Raw genomic sequence first — 20,948 nt, 5'->3', positions numbered from 1 at the left:
GCATCAGTGACTGGAAAGGCCAAGTGGATTTAGATTCCTCTATTTCTCTAGATTTTGGTGGGAAGGTTAAGGATCTTTGTTTGGGTACACATTTTTCACAAGTTTTGAAAGTAACCTTACTTTTTAAAGCTCTGTTTTAGGAGCTGAAAATACATTTTTGTTGCCCCACCCTCAGTGTCGTCACCAAAAACTTCTACCAAGGTTAAATCTTGGTCTCGACCTCCTCAGATTGAGCACATACATTGGTCTCCTCCCACTCTTTGGAACCGACCGGCCGCTTACTGCTTCTGCCTCTATGATGGCCATAAATGCATTGCTACTCTTCGAAAGCTTTCATTCCGAAACCAACTGACTCCAAATCTTCGAAGCATTCTTTGGTTCCGAAACCATCCGAGGCAAAAACTTTCAAACTTTCAAACATTCCACAGTTTCCTTGTCTCCTGTTAAGCCTGTCCTCGAAACCATGTATATTAGTCAAAGGAAAATCCAAATTCAACATGGATCGGGGAGAATAATGGCATCTCCTCCACCAAAGAGGCAATTGACTTTTGAGGATGCTTTGAATAATTCTGTGCCTCTAAAAAAAGAGGACAAAGGACACTGCTACAATCCCTACTTCATCATCAGCCTCCTCCACCACCACCTCCTCCGCGTCCATCACCATCTCCTCCTTCCACATATGCATCTCCACATCACGATCCTATAGATGCTACACCTACAGGCTCACCTAGATCAAACACTAGGAGCATGGGAGACCCATTTAGGAGACCCAGACCCATGGGACATATATGATACTGATCGCATAACTTCGAATGATCTGGCTCTATATCCAGCTAGACCCTCCCCTCCTGAGGATGCTAGTGCCTACCAACAGGTTGTTAGGGTAGCTACTTACCATGGTATTGAATTACATAAGGAATCATTAGAACATGATTTCCTTTTTGACAGTCTCCTCTACACACAAGGACGCTCAGATTTACTTATGTTTCCTGGTTTGTTGCGACACGTTAATAATATTTTCAAAGAACCTATCCGTGCGAGGGTTATTAACCCAAGGTAGATAAAAAAATATAAACCAGCCCCATCAGACCTTCTGTTTATACAAATTCAGGTACCACCAGACTCTATAGTTACCACTACTGCTTGTAAAATAACGAATAGTCAAGCTACTAGAGATACGCGGGGAAATGGGTAGCTGCCCAGCAGCTGACTACTGGTATATTGCCAATTCCCAGACCCTTCTTGTGCGCTACGATAGGGCTCACTGGGATGAAATGGGAGAGTTAGTGCAGCATCTCCCAGAAGAGTATCGTAAAAGGGGCAGCAAATTGTTGCAAAGGTTCAGACCATCCTAATAACTCTTATCAGATGTGCCTTTGATGCAGCAGATACAGCCGAAAGAGTAATAAACACAAGTGTTCTCCTCAGGAGAGAAGTTTGGTTCAGGTGCTCTGGCTTTAAGCCACAAGTACAATACGCAGTTCTTAACATGCCCTTTAACAAGGAGCACCTTTTTGGGCCTCAGGTGGACTCTACCCTAGAGCAAATGAAAAAAGATACAGACACTGCTAAAGCCATGGGTGCCATACAAACTAATCCACCAAGAGGTTCCTTTCTTCACTCGGGTTATAGGGACGGATATAAATCCTCAAACACTGATGCCTCCACTCCCAACAGAAGCAGGGCCAATCCACCTACTCCAAAGGGTTTTTCAGGGGCTTCTTTAGAGGTGGTAATAATAAAGGCAGAGGCAGGGGTGCATCCACCAGTGGTGCCTCCTCCACTGCAAAACAGTGACTTCCCAACCCTTTACTTGCACACACAACACCTGTCAGGGGGAAGACTTACATTTTTCCATTCAGTATGGGAATCTATCACCACAGACCAATGGGTACTAGCCATTATCCAACATGTTTATTTTCTGGAACTCATTACCTCTCCACCCAACATCCCACCTCGCACTCACAGGTTATCGCACGATCACCTAACACTTCTCAAGCAAGAAGTGCAATCCCTTCTCCTCAAAGGGGCCACAGACAAGTCCCTCTTCAACAACAGGGCACATGAGTATATTCGCTATACTTTCTCATTCCAAAAAAGGACAGGTCCTTAAGACCAATATCGGATCTCAGGCCCCTCAATTACTACATTCTCTCAGAACATTTTCACATGATCACTCTGCAGGATTTCATTTCCTTTCTACAACAGGGTGACTTTATGACCACATTGGACCTAAAAGATGCTTGCATTCACATATCCATATACCCTGCTCATCGCAAATAACTCCGGTTGTCATAGCAAGAAAACACTTATCAATTCAAAGTTTCTCCATTTGGAGTCACTACCTCAACTTGCGTTTTCACAAAGTGCTTGGCAGTAGTGGCAGCACACTTAAGACTACAAATTGTTCATGTATTCCCATAACAAGACGACTGGCTCATCAAAGCCAGCACCCATGAAAATTGTCAACAACACATTCAGTTGACAGTGGATCTACTCCACAGCTTAGGGTTTACCATTAATGCCCCCAGATCTCACCTTCAAGCTCTTCAGATTCAACCATACTTAGGGACAGCACTCAACAAACGGGTGGGGTTAGCTTAACCCAATCCAACTTGGATACAAAATTTTCAAACAAATGTACCTCAATTCCAGCCAAACACTGTCACAGTTCGGACTGTCATGCGTCGCCTCTGAATGATATCTTGCATTGCCATAGTTCCACATGCAAAACTATACGTGACCACTGCAACAGTGTCTATCTCGCCCGTGGTGTCAAGCAGTGTCACCAACAGGATCTAGTGTTGATAGATGGCCTCACTGTCCGTTCTCTGCAAAGGTGGATTTCCAACAATCTGTTGAAGGGGTGGCCTTTCTTGGACCCAGTGCTTCATATCATTCTAACCACAGATGTATCAGAAACCGGATGGGGTGCGCACCTACAAGACCTAACGATACAAGGTCTATGGTATGCCGAACAACAATCTCTTCACGTTAACTACTTGGTCCTTCAGACAGTCTTCCTAGCACTGAAAGCTTTCCTTCCTCATCGATCACACAAGGTTGTCCTAGTCCAGACGGACAGTATGATAGCCATGTACTACCTACAAAAACAAGAAGGGACACCGTCATCTCAGCTGTCACACCTAGCTCAGACCATATGGAATTGAGCTCTTCACTGCCACTTTTATACCTGCCGGGAACAGACAACATTCTTGCGGTCCTGCTCAGATGGATGCACCAGCAAACTCACAAATGGGAACTCAGTCCCCAAGTTTTCTTTCCTACTTTCAAAAGTGGGGGTGACCGATGAATATGCAAAATGACAAAACTTCGCCTCCAGGTGGCAACACCCACTATTCAAGGGCAACGCACTATGGATGAGTTGGTCAGGGATATTTGCTTATGCTTAGGACCTTTACATGTAACTCAGAGAGTACATTCGACTCATAAAAAAGGAGAAACTATGGTCCGCTGATTCATCCATACAGTCACTACATGCCCACTAACCCACCCATAGATCCACTCAAACTAACACTTATTCTCACAGCCACTGACACACCCACTTATTCACCATTACGGCAACTCACACAGCATGTCACTCACCCACACAGCTACTCAGACACCCATTTATACACCCATACTGCCACTTAACCCCTTCGGCGCTCATGACGGAACGGTTCCGTCATGAGCGTCGGTTGAGCTGTGCTCATGACGGAACCGCTCCGTCATGACCACGCCCGCGCAAGAAACGGTCAGCGCTGAGCGGGAATCGGCGCCGCATCGAAGAGGTTAAAACCCATATACATAAGGATACATACAGTCACACAATCACTCACATATGTTATAAGTAGTATCACTCAGTAGTAGTGAATCTAGTACAATAATTAAATTTTTGTAGTAGGTTAGTATATATGGTTAACACCCATAAACTCTTAAAAACACTTAGACTCACTTGTTGTCATTTGAGATGTTATCAATGATGTCACTAACCAGGTCATGAGTGATCTAATATGCGAGGTCATAAGCAGTGCATTGCGGGGGTGTAAGTTATAGATAACTCGGGTAACTATAACTGCTAAATTTCTCTGATTTTGTACGAGTGAGATCTCTGCCTAACTATAATGTGCCTGTAACCTTTGTTTTTTTAAAGTGAATTTCTATATATATTTGTTTTAACTTGTCGCGTTACAGAGTGGTGGAGAAAGGGGGCGAGGCCTCCGACCAGCTCTCAGGAATCCTGCTGTTGGGTTTACTGGAGGTAACCGAAGGAGCCCCCCAGGCACCCTCTGGAGCCAAGGGAACTTCATCTCCCAACCAGCAGTGTGCCAGGGAGTGCGTTTGCAGAGTGGTGGAGAAAGGTGGCCCCTCTGTCGTCCTGCCGGTCTTTTCACTTTTTTTTTTGTATTCGGGGAGGTGGGCACCCCACTTTCCTGGGCCATTTATTGCCCTGGGGGGGCCCCATCCCCAGGGGGCAGGCATATTCAGAATGAGGGCCGCGTGGCCCCCCTCTCTGGGCTGATTTTGACCCCGGGTTTCCCATCCCCCAGGGCCCGGGTATTTTTTTCTTACACTTCCTTTGTTAAGTAAAAGGGAGGGGGTGCCGCTCTGCTCCCCAGGCATATTTTGGTCCCGGGAACCACATTCTCTGGGATCCGGCCTTCTTTTTTAGAATGTAATAAAAAATTAAATTATGGGAGGCTGCAGCGAGGCCCCCCCCCCTTCCTGGACTGATTTCGGCCCGAGGACCCCATAACCTCAGGGCCCATTTCTTAATGTGGGTGCCACCCCCTTACTAAAGATAGGAATCACAAGGGAGCCTGAAGGTCCCTGCTGGCTCCCTGCCACCTGCCAGAGAACTTTTCTTTTACACATAGAGAGCTGCTAACATGCAGCATCCTGTGTGTAAAATCAGTTGTGCTCCGCTTTGAGCAAGCGAAAACTAAATGCTCTGGCTTGCACAAATCAGAGCTCAGTTTACTATGGCTTGGTGAAAGCGGTAATGATCCTGCCATTCCACAGCAAACAGCTATGTCCTGGGGTGGATAACCCGGGACATAGCCGGAGCTGGCCCTTTGATTCAGTGCCTGCTCTGAGGATGTGGACATCCCCATGACCGAGAACGGCCCGGCAAGAGAGCCAGAGGGACCGCTCTAATTTCTTAAAACTCTTTGGCGCCAGGGAGGTGGTGGTCCCCGGGGCCTGAGAGGGGCATCCCCCACACAGATTGATTAAATACCCCTAGGGAGGCGGCATTCCGGGGGGGGAGGTTTTATTATTGTTAGCTCTGGGGAGCTGGCAGTGCCAGAGACAAGGGGGTGCCGCATAAGTACCCCACGCATATTTTTAAGAACATGCGCCTAGGTTTTCCGAATTTGCAGCAACATTTTGAATAAAAATGCTTTTATCCCCTGGTGGGGTCCCTGTGGCACCCACCCACCATACCTGGGGTGTCAGAGTATTTCTACCCTGCCCCTTCTCTTAATTTTTCACTTTTTTTGTGGAACTCTGCTGTGTCTCGAGATGACTGCCAACACTATTTGTTGAAGTGTTGACAGCCAACCAAATTTTAATAGAATCCACGAGTCCACTGGTAGGACCCAGATATCTAAATATTATTAACATAAAAATCATTTAAACTACTGAACGGTTTTACACCAAATCACAAAAAGTTTGCTTTCTGGACCAATATCTAGCTTTCTGCCAAATTTGCTGTAATTCCATTCAGCGGTTCGAGCTGTAGTCGTGTTAAAAAAATGAAAAATCCCTATAGATATAACATGGGGGATACGTGTTTTGGGATCCCTGTTTATTCTCGGGCCCCGCTTGATGGATCATCCCGAAACTTTCAACACAGCAGCTGCACTAAAAGGGAAGTTTTTCGTAAATTTCATGAAGATTCATCAAGTTGCGACAAAGTTATTGGCAAAACAAACTCTTTTCCTATGGAAAATGTGGTCCTAACTACAACTACATATGTGTGGATATGTATGTATATAGATGTGTATATGTATGTATGTATATATGAGTTTAAAGCATTCAGAAAACTCCTCTTCGTCGGTGCTTGAAAATATTTTTATTCACTCCCTTCTGTTTGCCATGACGCGTTTCGGCCGGAAAACGGCCTTGATCACATGAGGCTGGCTTTACAGGAAGTGTCTTTTAAGTGGATAGCACCCGTGTCACGTGATTCATAGACATGGAAAATATACTATGTTTGCTAGAAATGCTTTTCTCAAATGAAAAAACAGACTAAGTAACGAATCAAATTGCAGAAAAATATATCAAAGTCTATGTCTAAACCTGATAATTTGATAATGTCAAATATATTATGCTCTTGGAAAAAATAAGACATAAATGCCAATCATAATGGTGCCTAGTCATCGCATAGGGTATAGTCACTGATACAGAGTGGAAGAACACATTATCTGAAAAATACAGTAAAATAAAAGCATCAATGCCAAAGCGTCGACCATCTAATACGGTATATACTATTTAGCATAATGGATGAATCAAGGCAATCCAGACACGAGCATAAATATAAGATAAAAAACCGCAAGTAAAAACATATTTGTATGTTCCATGTTGTTAATAGATAAAATCACAATTAACAATTCCCAATGAAAGAAAGTGCATATGTGTAAAGAGTGCAAATGTAAGTATAAAGTGCTAAGTGCAAGTGTGTGCAACAGATAGCCGAGTGTTCCTGAATAAAGGATTTCATATGCATGAAAAAATAGAAACCCCTGTTGTTAATAAAGTTATCACATTCAAAATATTTGGGAAGTGCTATCTCAAACATAAACACTATGTGTTATGCGAGGCTGAAGTCGTATGACGTCAAGATGGTGAAGGTGTGGCTAAACATGAAAGACGGACTCACCCAAATGGAGACAGATTAGGCAGGGCTTACATCTTATAAAAAGTTGTACAAGTCTTCCGTGGTGTTAAGTCCAAGTGGGGTCTTACTGTCTAATTCCAGTATGTAACGCGTCTCTGGTTGTCTTAACATGCATTATCTATTGCCCCCCCGTTTGAATTTCGGGATGGGATCAATAACAAAGTATGTAAGGCAGCTGAGATCATTGTTGTGTACCAATTTGAAGTGCCGAGCCACCGGGTAGGTGGCGTCGTTGTTAACGATGGCTCTAAGGTGTTGCAAGATTCGAGCATGTGCCTGAAGTTTGGTGCTACCTATATAGTTAAGGCCACAACTACATGTGAGGACATACACCGCATATTCAGTGCGGCAGTTGTAATGACCACCTATTTGGAATGGGGCAGAGCTGAATGGAGTGTTGTAGTGAGTCTTATTGACTCCAAATTTACATGCCCTGCACGATGAGCATTTGAAGAACCCCTTAATAGGTTGCAGCCAGGTCCCCTTTGTTGTATGTTCTGGGTTTTTCCTAACTAATTGATTTCTAATAGAGACTGCCCGTCTAAAAGTGATGTTAGGTACGGGTGGAAGTCTGGGCGCCAAAACCGTATCGGTTTTAAGAATTGGCCAGTTGATGTTAATAATGGCCCTGAGTTGTTTGTGTTGCCGATTGTAAGTGGTGACTAATCGGGATGTGTTGCTTACCAATGGATCAGTGGTTTCAGATATTACCTCAACTCTCTTGTTTGAACTCAGTAGAGTTTCTCTGGTTTGGAGAGCGGCCTATTTTCACCCCCATCCACAAAATCCTAGTCGACGAGCCCACTCGAGTTTCCTTGACAAACTACACCCTCGTCAAGTTCAGCATCTCCGTCCCAGTCCAATGCATACGCAACACCAGTAGACCAGCTGGCCGAAACTGGAACAGAATCAAAGACGAGGACTGGAACACCACTCAACACCCACCGACCCAAACACAGCAACAGACTCCCCAAAGCTATCCAGAATTTCAGCAATTGTTTCACCGCCTGAACCCACTCACTGGAACCCCACCCCCCCCCTTTAAACACAGCAATACAACAAGATCTGGACCCCAAGGTGCTTAATACACAAAGGAACTCAGACTGCTGAAATGCACTACAAACAAAAGGAGCACAAATGGAGAATGAGGCGGAACAAAACAAACAGGAGAAAGTTCAACGCCGCCCTGAGATGCTACCACAAGATTATCTGGACCTCCAAATGCGTTGCTCTCGTAGACTGCATCAATACCAGCGCCAACCAAAGCAAAGAAAGTTTGACAAACTACACCCTCGTCAAGTTCAGCATCTCCGTCCCAGTCCAATGCATACGCAACACCAGTAGACCAGCTGGCCGAAACTGGAACAGAATCAAAGACGAGGACTGGAACACCACTCAACACCCACCGACCCAAACACAGCAACAGACTCCCCAAAGCTATCCAGAATTTCAGCAATTGTTTCACCGCCTGAACCCACTCACTGGAACCCCACCCCCCCCCTTTAAACACAGCAATACAACAAGATCTGGACCCCAAGGTGCTTAATACACAAAGGAACTCAGACTGCTGAAATGCACTACAAACAAAAGGAGCACAAATGGAGAATGAGGCGGAACAAAACAAACAGGAGAAAGTTCAACGCCGCCCTGAGATGCTACCACAAGATTATCTGGACCTCCAAATGCGTTGCTCTCGTAGACTGCATCAATACCAGCGCCAACCAAAGCAAAGAAAGTTTGCCATCGTAGAAGATTTCACTTCACCAGCAGCCGCCTCCACGTCAACCACTCCCTCACTGGACCTCTTCAACAATCTATCTCAAATCTTCAGCAACAAAATCATCACCATTTAGAGAAACTTCAACCGGACCAACAGACCTCGCTAAACGCCTCCCAATCTTATCCAAAGAACCAATGCTAACCACATTACCTGCCATCATGCTTGAAGAAACCGGCACCACTATAAAGTCGACTACTCCATAGGACTGCAACCCAACAGCACTGAGCTTTGAGCCAATCCGCATGCCTCCACCTCTTGTGACCTTCCCACAAGCTTGGAAATATGCATCTGTCCTCCCATTGCTGAAGAAACTGTCTGTTAACCCCTCAACACTTGTCAACTATAGATCAATTTACCCGCTACCATTTCTGGCCAAGGCCTTAAAGAAAAACATTAACAAGTGCTTTGCCCAGTTCCTCAACGGCCACCAACTCCTCAACACCTCTTAGTCAAGTTTCAGACACGACCAGAGCCTTGAAACTTCCCACTTGACATCCGAATTACTCTGGACAGAAACGGCAGCCCTCATCCTCCTGGACCTCTCTGCAGGCTTTGGCACGGTCTCCCACCCTATCCTCATTCCAGTGCCTAGACTGCATTGGAATCCAAGGACACACACTGCAATGGATCTGTTCCTTTCCTTTCTGACTGGAAGGACTGTCAGCTTGGCACCATACATTGAGAACCCCTTCGACCTCATCTGTAGAGTTCTGCAAGGACCCTCCCTGAGCCAGACCCTCTTAAACACATACATGATCTCTCCAGCATCATCCTCTGTCATGAGCTCAACAAAATGTCTCCGGGTGAACACCGACAAGACTTAATTTTCATATAGAACCACCCACAGATACTGTGTTTTTGAAAATATTAGAACAAGTATATTCAACTTCAATACTTGGGCGTCATAATAAGCATAAAAGTTATGTCAACACCAATCTTAGCCGAAAACATTTCATGTGCAGGAATCGATAGTGTGAAAATGGTGGCAATTCTGATGATTGAAAGACTTGAGAACACTAGGGTGGTTTACTAGTCTCCAGTGCCTGACAGTTAAACGCCCTTATCACCTTGTGGTTCATTCATGCCTTCACATATGACTACCTCTCAGTGGCTCAGCAGTTGGTGGCAACACTTTTTGAGGGACTGGAAGGATGTAGTTGTAATGCAATCAGACAAAACAGCCTACATTACTAAATGTGACAGGATGGTATTCGTAGGCATGATTTTCACTGACCCAGTCCCCACAGTGACCACTATCAGACACGTTTCATACAAGTTTGAGGTGTGTGTGGATAAATTGATAATCTGTGTTTAGTGATCACAAAACACGTTGCTCGAACATACTATCCCGTAGGTTTGTAGTGGCTGCATTGCCTGTAGCCAGCACAGTGCCCACCTGCCATTTTCTTTTAAGGTGCGACTGCCCTGTTTTTCTGGAAATGTGCTCTAGACTTTTGATCTTCTTTATTGTGTGCTGTTGTTTTCTCGTGTTGAAGAATATGCTTTACTGAACAAATGTTGCATTGCTAATCAGGTTTGAAATTGGACACGTGTTAGAAGAGGCTGTAAGAAAAGTAGTTCAAAAATAAAAAAAAAATCAGATGCATCTAGAAGTGTTGGAATTTTGACAGTTTTATCTAGCTTCTCTGAAATCTCATGGTTTGGAATTCAGCCTTTGATTAATGTTTTGATTTTTATAATATCGAGTTGCAAAAGTGAATGCTGCTGTTCTGACTTTTGCCTCTTATTCGTTTCTTAGACTGCTAACGGCAATGTGGAAGCAAAAGTTGTGTGTTACTACAGAAGACGGGATATTTCCAACACGCTTATTATGCTGGCTGACAAACATGCTAGTAAGTACGGTTCTCTCTCAAACTGTTTATTACGAGGTGTACATGTGCACAGTTTTCTACGCTGGTTTTTGTCTGAGGTTTATAAGATATCCCGAATTTGCTCAGCACTTGTCAGTTGTTCACCCCCTCACCATTTTCTACTCCCGTTTAATGTGAGGGTGTGCTCTGTTCTCCCTCCCAGTTTTGTCGTTATATTTATGATCTCACTGTTTCATATAGGTAGGTTTTCTCTGCCACACATCAAAATGTGCCATGAGTAGTCCCACATCACATCCAACTTCGCCACAAAACCTTGTGCCTGGTAAACATCAACAAATGTTCATACCTCACATAACACCGGATGAAAGAAAATGTCTGCATACCTTTAGGACAGATTCGAGTACTGGGAGTGGCAGTTCCCGATAACCTTCCCTTTGACCAGCCCTTAACTCCTGATTCACTTGCAGCAATTTCAGAGCAAGCAAAAAAAAAAAAAGGGTATTTTACGTGACATTGGGCCATCTTTTATGTTTGCAAATCAATGTTGTTGGGACAGGAATCCCCTACCCTTAATGCCTGAGTGTATACTGGTTATCCTAACATTGTATTTAAGTCCTGGTGTCCCATTAATCTGAATGTTTTCATAGAGGCCTAGGTATATCCCTGACTATAAAAGGTTCTGGACCTGTCATGTGACCTTAAGGGGCACACAATTTGTGCCCTCATTATTTGACAGTGGACTACTGTTCCCGTCATGGGTTTAGAACAAGGAAGTCATGGCAGCTTACTGTGGTTAAAGAAATGTAACATGTGACCAGACCTCTTAATGTGGTTCACTCAGGTTGAGGCTTAATGCCCTACCTATGTAAAGTTCTGCTTCTATGTGCTTGCCCGGACCTTTGTGCTGACATTTTAAGTGCATGTTAAGCATGGCTGTGGGTAGTATGTGTGTGAATAAGAATGACTATGGCGGCCAGTGGGAGCCATTTGGATACCCCTGGCCAGGACTAATGCCAGACTGAGATTTAGGACTTTTCTTCCAGCCAGACCGAAGTGTATTGCTTACATTCCTGCACCTGGAGGGAGTATACCCAGACACTGAAGTGAGGAGAGCGGAGACTTGGTTCCCTTTAGATATTCATTGAGGCCTTTTGGTTAGCAAGGAGCCACTGATTCATCTCTCTAATCACTGTCCTCTTGTAGATGATTGGGGTGAGCACTGCAGACTCTGTTGTGAAAGGTTAGGAAGTCTAGATGATGATTGTCCTTTTAGGTCTCGCCTGAGCCAGCGCTCATGCGCTTCTCTGCGAGGCTTTAGTAAGGACTTTCACCTCAAGACCATATGCTCGTGCGTGTGCTTTTTTTTTTGGCTCACTGCAAATGGCCTTTGCGTGCGTCTTTCTAAGAAAGCACGCAATTGGCCAAAGGCGCGTGCATGGCCCGCCTTCTCTCTGCCCTGGCCTAGGGAGCTCGGGAGCGAGCAGCAGCGCGGCCGGGTGCCAGCTGCATTCCTGACATTCCTTTCGCGGGTGTGCTTGTTTTTATAATATGATACTCTCCACAAAAACTCTTCCTTCGAAAACTCCATCTCTGCCAGAGTCTTTCCGTGTCCCTTGAATATAAAACGGTAACCGTTGTCGACTACACGATAAGCATACTCTTAGCTTTGTTTAAGCTTCTCTTCATTGCTTGGCATGGGATTTGACGTGGACATTTGTATGACGTCAGAACGGCGTGTGGAGCTGTGGCTTGCACACAATGCTCGTTTCCACACGTTTCATGTAAATAAACGTCGTGAAGCGGCGGTGCTATCTGTTTTCCTTGTAAAAGCTAATCACACAGTAGTTGCAGAAGCATCAGCGGCACATTTGCACAAGCCATGCCAACATGCTTTTGACGAGTGGAAAAGCAGGCTTCTGCGAGTTATGGAAAGCTTCTCCCTTTTTGAGAGCTTCAGCAAAGCAGGCAGTCATGAGCAGTCAGTCACCTGCCCTGGCAGGGCTCGCACACGAACAGAGTAAACAAGTGATCTCACACAGCAATGTTCTCAACAGGATGCGTCGCCCCAGCAGGTTCACGTTAAACAAACCAAGACTTATGCACACTTTACGAACGATAAAAGGTAAGCGACACACATTACGACCCTCACTTAGCGGTGCTTTGTAAAACAACACAGCACTTTGTCTTGCAAATAACCCTCGATCGGCAATCATTTACTGTGTTGATGCAATCGGCAGGCATGGCATTGCCACAAATTAACTTCGAAATGTGGAATTATTTGCAGAAAATACTATTCTGCACGCCTTTCTGATTTTAAATGAATGAATAGGGGGGCAGATTTGTGGAGTGCGAGGAAACTCTGGGGATTGTCCAGACGCTTCCAAATGTGGTCTCAAAAGAGATCTGGCGCAGGTGGGAAGTTTGCAGTAGATTTTGCTGGTGCTGATACGCACGGTTTTACATGCTGTAATGAGATAAAACCATGCATTTGTGATCTTTAAATCGTTGCTAATTTTTTTTCTCGATTTATATAGCGCAAACTCGACCCGTAGGTATTGGAGCGCTTTATATGAGCACCAGTTACATTACACAAGGACACATTCATTATTAGGTAGGCGCAGGGAAATTAAGTGATTTGCCCAGAATCACAGGATGTTGAGCCAACACCGAGACTCGAACCTGGTACCCCGGTTCCAAAGTCGGCAGCTCTGGCCGTTACGCCACATTTGCAGAAAACTCATTGCACCTATTTAAAACGATTTATCTGCACTTCTGACCAGCTTTCAATGAGGGCTCGTAGATTTGTGTAATCACATTGCAGGTAATGTGGATCAAGGAAAATCATAAAACTCATAACTTTGCTTCCTTTTTTGCGGTCTGGTTTGGCAGCACAGTTGTCGGCAGACCTCATGTGATAAACAAAATAAAAGCTTCAAGAAGTATCACAGAGAGGTATGGGTTTGGCTCCACCCAGATGTTGATAACCTAGAGTGCAGATTGTGATTGGGCAGACGTTATAAACTTCTGTTGAAAGAGTGAGTGACTGCATCACACTGTTTGCATTGGGGGAAAGTTTATGCGCAACATCTAAGGACGGAGTTTGTTACTTTGACAAGCCTTATCGGTTTAATAGTAGATAAACAGGCAGGTGGCCTGACCTTATTTTTTGCAAAAAAGCATAAGTAGAAGCCAATAGCACTTCAAAGGTGGATTATCGATACACTGTGTTAAAGCGTGTAGACGGGCATTTTGTCACAAGGAATCTCACAGATAGTCTTAGTAGCCAAGGGTTTGGCATTCCTTACCCCCTGGGATAAACCCAAGGGGGAAGAATATTTTCACATTGAAAAGCCTTATTATGCTGTTTTTCGAAGGGGTGAACAGTGTTTAACCAACTGTATTTTCCTAGGTATATGTAATTGTGCGATTAGCAGTGATGTATGTGAGGAGGTGTATTGTGGGGTCTTTGTGCTTCTTTGTGGCTTTAGGTGCAGCAGCGTCCTGAGTGTGTTGCTGTTATTGCCAATGATGCCGCATGTGTGTTGATGGATGTCTGTGCTAGTCAGTGATGCTGTAAATGGGTATTTAATGCCCGGGTTCCTAGCACTGGCAGTAAAGCACTTGGCTTGTTTCGGTCTATGTGTGAGTCTGTGTCTTAGCAGCAATCTATGTGCCCTAGTATGTATGTTACTGTGCGTGCGTGTTAATGATGGGGAATGCTGTGTGTGTTTTTGTTAGTGTTGCAGTCTGTGATACTTAGGTGTGTCTGTTGCTGTCAGTGAAGATGTATGAATGGTGACTGCATTACTGTCAGTGATGCTGCTCGTGTTTTCTGCCTGTCTCTCTTGAGGTTTATATAAGTGTGCTTGTTTTCCTTGGTTCTGCTCTGTGTTGTGTGTCTGTTGGTGATGCTGTGCCTGTGTTATTGCTCGGTATAATATCCTGCAAGTTCTGTTGTGTTACGATCAGTTATACTGTAAGCGTATTGTATCAGTTTCAGTAGCACTGTGTTGTGTAGCTGTGTGTCAATTATGTGTGTTGGTGTATGAGATGCTGTGTGTAGGTGTGTCTGTGACACTTGTGTAGGTGTATTGCACAGTTCTATGTATCAGTGATGAGAGCGTGTACACGTTTCTTTGTCAGTGATGTATCTGGGTGTGTCTGTATCAGTGAAGGTTTTTGTGTTCTCTCTCTCTCTCTCTCTCTCTCTCTCTCTCTCTCTCTCTCTCTCTCTCTCTCTCTCTCTCTCTCTCTCTCTCTCTCTCTCTCGCTCATTGGATGTTTAAATGAAGCAGTGTGTGGTGCGTGACTCGTGTCTGACAGCGATGTTGCGAGTATATCGGTGTCCTGTATCAGTGGTGTATGTCTTTGTCGGTGGCACTTTTAGTGTTGTGCGTCTCTCCGTCTTCTCTGCTAGTGACTCTGTGTGTTGGTGGTTTATGTGTGTATGTATTAGTGACACCACAGGTGTCCATGCAGTTCTATAATATGCCTAATAAATATGTTAGCTTTCACTCACGATAATGTAAAGCATAACTAAAAGATTATAAGATCCCAAAGACGAGACCTATTTGCAATGCCAATGCTTGTTTAAATTCCCTGATTACTACACCTTCAGTTGGGCTGAGCACAGCCAAGTGCAGACGCCTCATACCTCTGTGCCTCTGTTGGTGCTCCAGGATGGGGACAACCGCAGTGCTACCTGCTTTGTAAAATCTGACTCCATACAAAGGCGGAGTGTGGAGAACTGCCTGGGAAAGACACTTTAAAGATCCACCACCAGATAATAGTTTTACAGTTTGAGACAGGAGCTGCATCACCTGTGTGGAATTTGTATGTAAAAGTGGGACGCCAATCACCCCACTTTATTTCAGTTTCAAATTTTATATGACCAAGAAAGGGAGTGCTCCTCGGAGTACTCTGGGGACTGCTATGCTGTCGGGGCTGGTGTGCAGCAGACAGCCATTCTTCCAGAGGTGAAGAACATCACTTGATATCTGGATTTTTTTTAGGTAAGCTGTGTGCCTGCCTTCAAATGCCTAGAGGCCTGTGTGCTTGCTGAGAGAGGGAAGGAGCCTGCCTTTCCCTGTTGAAAGAGACTGTTCAGGGAAGAGCAGTGTCCAGTATGTCCCTGGTGGCTGTGGGATGCCTAGGAAGAACCTTACTGCCTGAAATTAATCAGAGGATCCTGGTGCAGCAGGGCCCACAAGACTCATAATTCTAGTTCAGAGCTGTGATTGCGTGACTATTAATGGCGTAGTCAGGCTGCAGCTACCTTACTTGCTGGACTGAGGTGAGGGCTGCAACTGCCAAGCTACTAAAGGCCCACTAGAGCTGCATTTGTGAAACAGCCAGGCCTAGATGTGGGCTACAACTGCTGATTGTGACTGCTTCTACCTATATCCCTGTTGAAACTAGATTGCTTCAGGGAAACCTTCACCAAGCTACGGACTGAACCTATTGTGGCTGGGACTGTGACCATCTAGTTTACCATGCCTTGCTCAACTTCATGGGACCTGGAACAGCAATGGTTCGAAAATGGCTTGACGGACGTGCTGCAAAAGAGGGCCTGCACCTGGCCTGTGTCCAGTTCGCTGCAGTTTTTTAATACCATGCTGGAGAACTCCAAGGAGTGCAAGGTGGCAGCTGAAAGGACTCAATAGACTTTTACCTGTGAAGGGGTAAGACAAACAGAATGAGCACATTTTGTTAACTTTGGGTGATTGAGTATTGCGTACAACTGTGTAATTAAAGTACTTACAAAAGCAAGCACCGGGCTGGACCTTCACTTTATTTGGTCTTTTGGTTGATTGCTGAGCTCTGAGCAAAAGCACCCCACACTACTGCCCTGTGAAGCCTGTGACTGCTCGCCGTCGCCACCTTCAGATTCAAGTGCAGAAGGGGTTATACTTGACCTATTTTGGAGAGACTAAGCAGGACGTGCTCCAGGACATCAGTGGCACACAACCTCAACCACCATGGTTGAGGCCGTGTGGCCCCTTTGTAATAGTCACGTGCATTAGGTCACAGTTAGCAAAATAATCCATCTCTAATACAACTGATCTAATAAGTACTCAAGTGATCACCCTGTTCGATTGTTGCAACATCTCTCAAAGAGTAATGCTGCCTGTCAAGAATTGGGCCTGAATAAACAAACGGGTAGCAGTGGATGAAATTGCTGCACATCCCAATTATATACAATCTGCTTAGATTGATTAATTTGACAATTTGTGTTACATCTATCTCAGTCCAGAAATACTGCTTCAACAATATCTTATACCGGGCTCCCAACGGGTGTGGCTGTGACATCCATCGGCGGTTTATCTACGAAACATCTATAAAGAAAAATATTGGCTAGCATGTATGCAGTTATGAAGAGCCTAAGGGGTTTAGTGAGTGAGTGCGGATTTTTTTAAATTTCATAGGTAATTTAATGTTTCCATATACAGTATAATGCCAATACTTCGTCGGTTGGACTTTATCAAGATTATAACTCAATCCTATTAGTACTTACATCAGTATTATTGAACAATCAATGATTGCATCTCTTGTTTGGGCGGCTTCTTTTCAAAGCATGTGGGTACAAATGCACACGCTCATTGCGGGACAAGTTTCATATTTTGATTACCCTGAACTCTTATCAGGCAAGATGTTGGATGCTGAACAAGACTTAGCTAGTTATTTAATTTTTATACCTATTCTTCCTGTTTCAGTCAGCTTTCAGAGATCAATATAATTTTTTCGTAAGGTTATCGTTCTGTGTGGAGGATAAGTTCTCGAATACCGAAGGGCCCAGCGGAATCATTTTGCTACTTCATAGTGAAGCCCATCAATTGTTCAATTTCATCCCGAGTGGAACGGGTATGCCCAGACGTGGGTCCCGTGCTCTGCATGTCACTGGAGCCAATCTAGCCTGGCTGATGAGGGGTGTTACCCTGAAACCGGTCCTAGGATGCTTGTTTCTGGTCCAGGGAGGACTGGCTTTGCAGTTCGGGCTGGACTGTTCCAGTGAGGAGCAGGGTTGTGAAGTTGGCCTGGCATATGCTGGTCACTAGTTATAGTGGCCACCTTGCACCAGTCCAATTCCACTCTTATGGTAGATAGGTTTAAGAAGACCTTTTAATGAAAGCTATCCTAGTGGTAGCTGTGGAGAGCAGCCTTCAGGCTAAGTCTCAGAGGAATGTAAAGCAGCTTGTTTTACCTTATAATCTCTTTAATTACCAAATGAAAGGACACCACGCAGGTATATATATATCAAATATATATGTATTTATTACTAGACACACTCTACTAATCTCTTTATGAGATTAGAAACCAGGTACACATTCAAATGTCAACGTTTCACAATAAGTTAAGCACAAATATGGCTGGAGCCCTAGGGGCGTACCAGACCATATACTAAAAGTGGTATAAGGATGTCGACTTGCAAAATAACAAGGCCTAGGGCCTGGAGAATCGCTGGGGCTTCACTACTGCAGTGTTAGCAGGTAAGTAACAGGCCCACGGGAGACGCGTGCAGTGTGTGAACACAGCCGCGGGTTTCCTATTGGTTATAATGGTGCAAGTCGCGGTTAGATTTTTAAAGTTCTAGGGTACTTCGAGGAAGACTACAAGCAAGCCACTTACAAGGTAAGTAATTCGAGGACCAACACACACTTGGGCACCGGAGCGCACGAGTTACCTCACCCAGGGAAGCCGGGTGCATAGGTGTCTTTTGGTGTCGGGTCGCGTCGCTGTTTTCTATGGAGACCAAAGAAGACTTGCTGCTTGCGTCGTCTGAAGTGTCCGGTGGAATCCAAGCCTGGATTCAAGATGGAGAAGACCTGAAAATTGAAGCGACAGTGTTCAAGATCACTTGCCAGTGACCGGTGGCCAGGAAGATGGATGACCACAGATGTCCCGTCGATTCAGGTCGTCAATGGTGTTTTGACTCTTCGCTCACGAGGTCCAGGAGAGATCGACGATAACCAGCAGCTGGATTTGGAGTGTCCCATGACGTCTTCAGCTGATGGCGGTGTTGGCAACCGGATTGGAACCAACAAGCCTTGGCAGCTGCAAGTCTTGTGTAGACTGAAGAAAGTCGATGTTGCAGACCAGCAAGGTCTGAGGGACTCACCCAGCAAGGGTAAGGGAGGGCAGGCCTGGAGCAACCAGGCGAGCCCTTTGAGTCGATAGAAAAGTCTTCGGGGGACCCACTTACCAACGGGCAAGTGATCGCGAAAATGCCTCTTCAGGAAATGCTTCACAGGAGCCCACGGTCACTTGGGACGGGGTCGGCAGCTGATTTTTGGTGCAAGACCTGCTGGAGGCTTTGGCCACGAATGGTCCAATGCACAAGTTCGTAGAACGTTGTTTAGGGTTTGCACTCGACAATAGTGCATTGTCCCCGGGTATTGCTGTTCCTCGTCACTCGTGGGGTCCACTCGCCACAGCTTCGCTGGGGGCTCACAATGGCCGTCAAGGTCAGGAAATCCACTTCCGGGCAGCAGGGACTTCGAACTCTGGCGGTAGTGGGAAAGTTTGCAACCGTTGATTAAGGTTTTTGGTGCCTGCCAAGCAGGGGAGTCACTCCTTGACTCCAAGGGAGATTCTTCTGTCTTCCAAAGATAGTGGAACGTCAAAGGGCCAGGATTCTTCTTTGTAGAGCGTCGTCCAGGGTTATCTGATTTGTAAAGGCAATGCTTGCTATCTTATAGTGAAGATAGGGGAGGGACTAGCTCTATGACCACTCCTCTAGGAGGGTCAGGGTAGGGGGTGGTTACACCCACCTCCCTTTGTCCAGATTCGCGCCAGAGCAGGGACAGGTAGCCCCTGAACCGGTTTGAGCTGGCATATGCACAGAGGAGCCTACTGCTCCTCCAGTGCAGGACTTCAAAGCACTCTAGGAGTGCACCCACCCAGCTCCAAAACACTAAATCCTGTCTGGAAGGTGGTGACACCTCCCTGTGACAGGATGCCTTTTGTTGGTCTTCCTCCACTGCGAGTTCGTCAGCAGCAGGAGGGCAGCCCAGTGTCTGTCCTGGTGGCATCCATTTTGTGATGCCAGGGCTCTATAGGATTTCTGTCGTTTAGTACAGTGGGTACATGTCATCCCCTCTAGAAGGGTGGGATCATACTCCCACACCAGTTGCATGGCCTGTGCCCGATTCCGATCCAAGAAGACTCTACGGAATCGACGAGCCGCGAGACTTGAAGCGCAGCAAGCGGCACCGGCCCCAACCAACCTCTTCAGCACCGAAGACGAAGATGTCGAAAGCGTGGAAAATATGCCCTCCAGCCCTACTTCCGAACACGGTTCCCGATCGGAAGATGTCGATGAAGAGCTTTTTCGCAGAGAAGAAGCCGACGATGAGGTAGGAGACTACGACGAGGCCTTAGGGGCCGAAGAAGGTAGCTCCGGCGAGGAGCAAGGCCTACCCGTCCAAATAGAGGATATCCCAGTGAGTCTGACAACGGCTCCGGTCGAGGGATCTCCTTCGGGCCTTACCCAAGACCAATCCCACAGTTCCTCGGCCCCGCCCTCTGGCCGGCCACGGACATTCAGCGAGAGCCATTGTTACCAAAGAAGACTGGTTTCCCTACCACAAAACCGAAACCAATCATCACTCCGGTTCAACAGAAACCAAAAGTGAAACTGACACTGGTCGGCTCGAGGACCTCCACACCTTCGACGCCAGCCAAACCCGTCGGCTCCTACCGCACCAAAAGGGACTTCGGTGCCGCACTCGCTGCAGCAGATGTCGGCGCCGACCCGAAAAGAAAATCCATCGGTGCCGTCAAAGCGCCAAGGCCCCCGGCACAGAAGCAATCGGCACCAGCCATCAAGGTGAAAATGGCCACTGCATCGCTATCCACCTCGAAGACCGCGACTAAGGTACATTCATCGACGCCGTCGACGGCTCCTACCCCTCCTCGGCTCGATGACCCGGTGTCTCCGAAGACGTCCACACCTGCCTCTACGGAACTTCTCGGCGCCAAAGAACCGTCGGCGTTCCAGGTGCAACAGGTGGCAGCATCCTTGCAACGGATCAGGGAAAAGGCAGCCCTCCAGACCTCGTCGGGCTCAGAACCGAAACGGGCGCAAAAGGCACCTTCGGCACCGGCCAATATCACCTTTGGTTTGCCGCCACCCACGGCGCCAAAAAAGTTCGAAATCAGAACCCGCGTTACCCAGACAAGGTCCCCATGTACCGAACACTCTACTACTGGGACATCACCGTCCCACTTCATCGACGCCGACACCGGCAGGCTTATGCTCCGAAAGCGAAAGATCACTTCGGGGCACGCTTTGGACTCTTATAGGATTCCACTAAAACAAAAAATGCCTGCGGAATCGGAACCAGTTCTTTATGAACGCATCCACACTCCTTACACAGATCCATCATTCTCTCCAACGCACTCCTATCCCGATGCGCTGGAGGACTACATGGGTGAC

General features: G+C 46.1%; 1 protein-coding gene across 3 annotated transcripts in view; it reads left to right on the top strand.

The window, feature by feature from the left end:
- MTA3 (metastasis associated 1 family member 3) overlaps positions 1–20,948 on the top strand; it is a 988,675-nt gene that overhangs the window by 191,129 nt on the left and 776,598 nt on the right. For all 3 annotated transcript variants that reach the window (XM_085612803.1, XM_085612804.1, XM_085612805.1), the window contains exon 3: positions 10,441–10,534. In XM_085612803.1, the coding sequence (XP_085468929.1) occupies positions 10,441–10,534 (94 nt within the window). The remainder of the gene's footprint in view (positions 1–10,440; positions 10,535–20,948) is intronic.

This window comes from Triturus cristatus, chromosome 6 (genome assembly GCF_964204655.1).
Source record: "Triturus cristatus chromosome 6, aTriCri1.1, whole genome shotgun sequence".
In the NCBI taxonomy this organism is placed as follows: Eukaryota; Metazoa; Chordata; class Amphibia; order Caudata; family Salamandridae; genus Triturus; species Triturus cristatus.
Note: the sequence above shows the minus strand (reverse complement) of the source record. Positions and strands in the feature narration are given on the sequence as shown.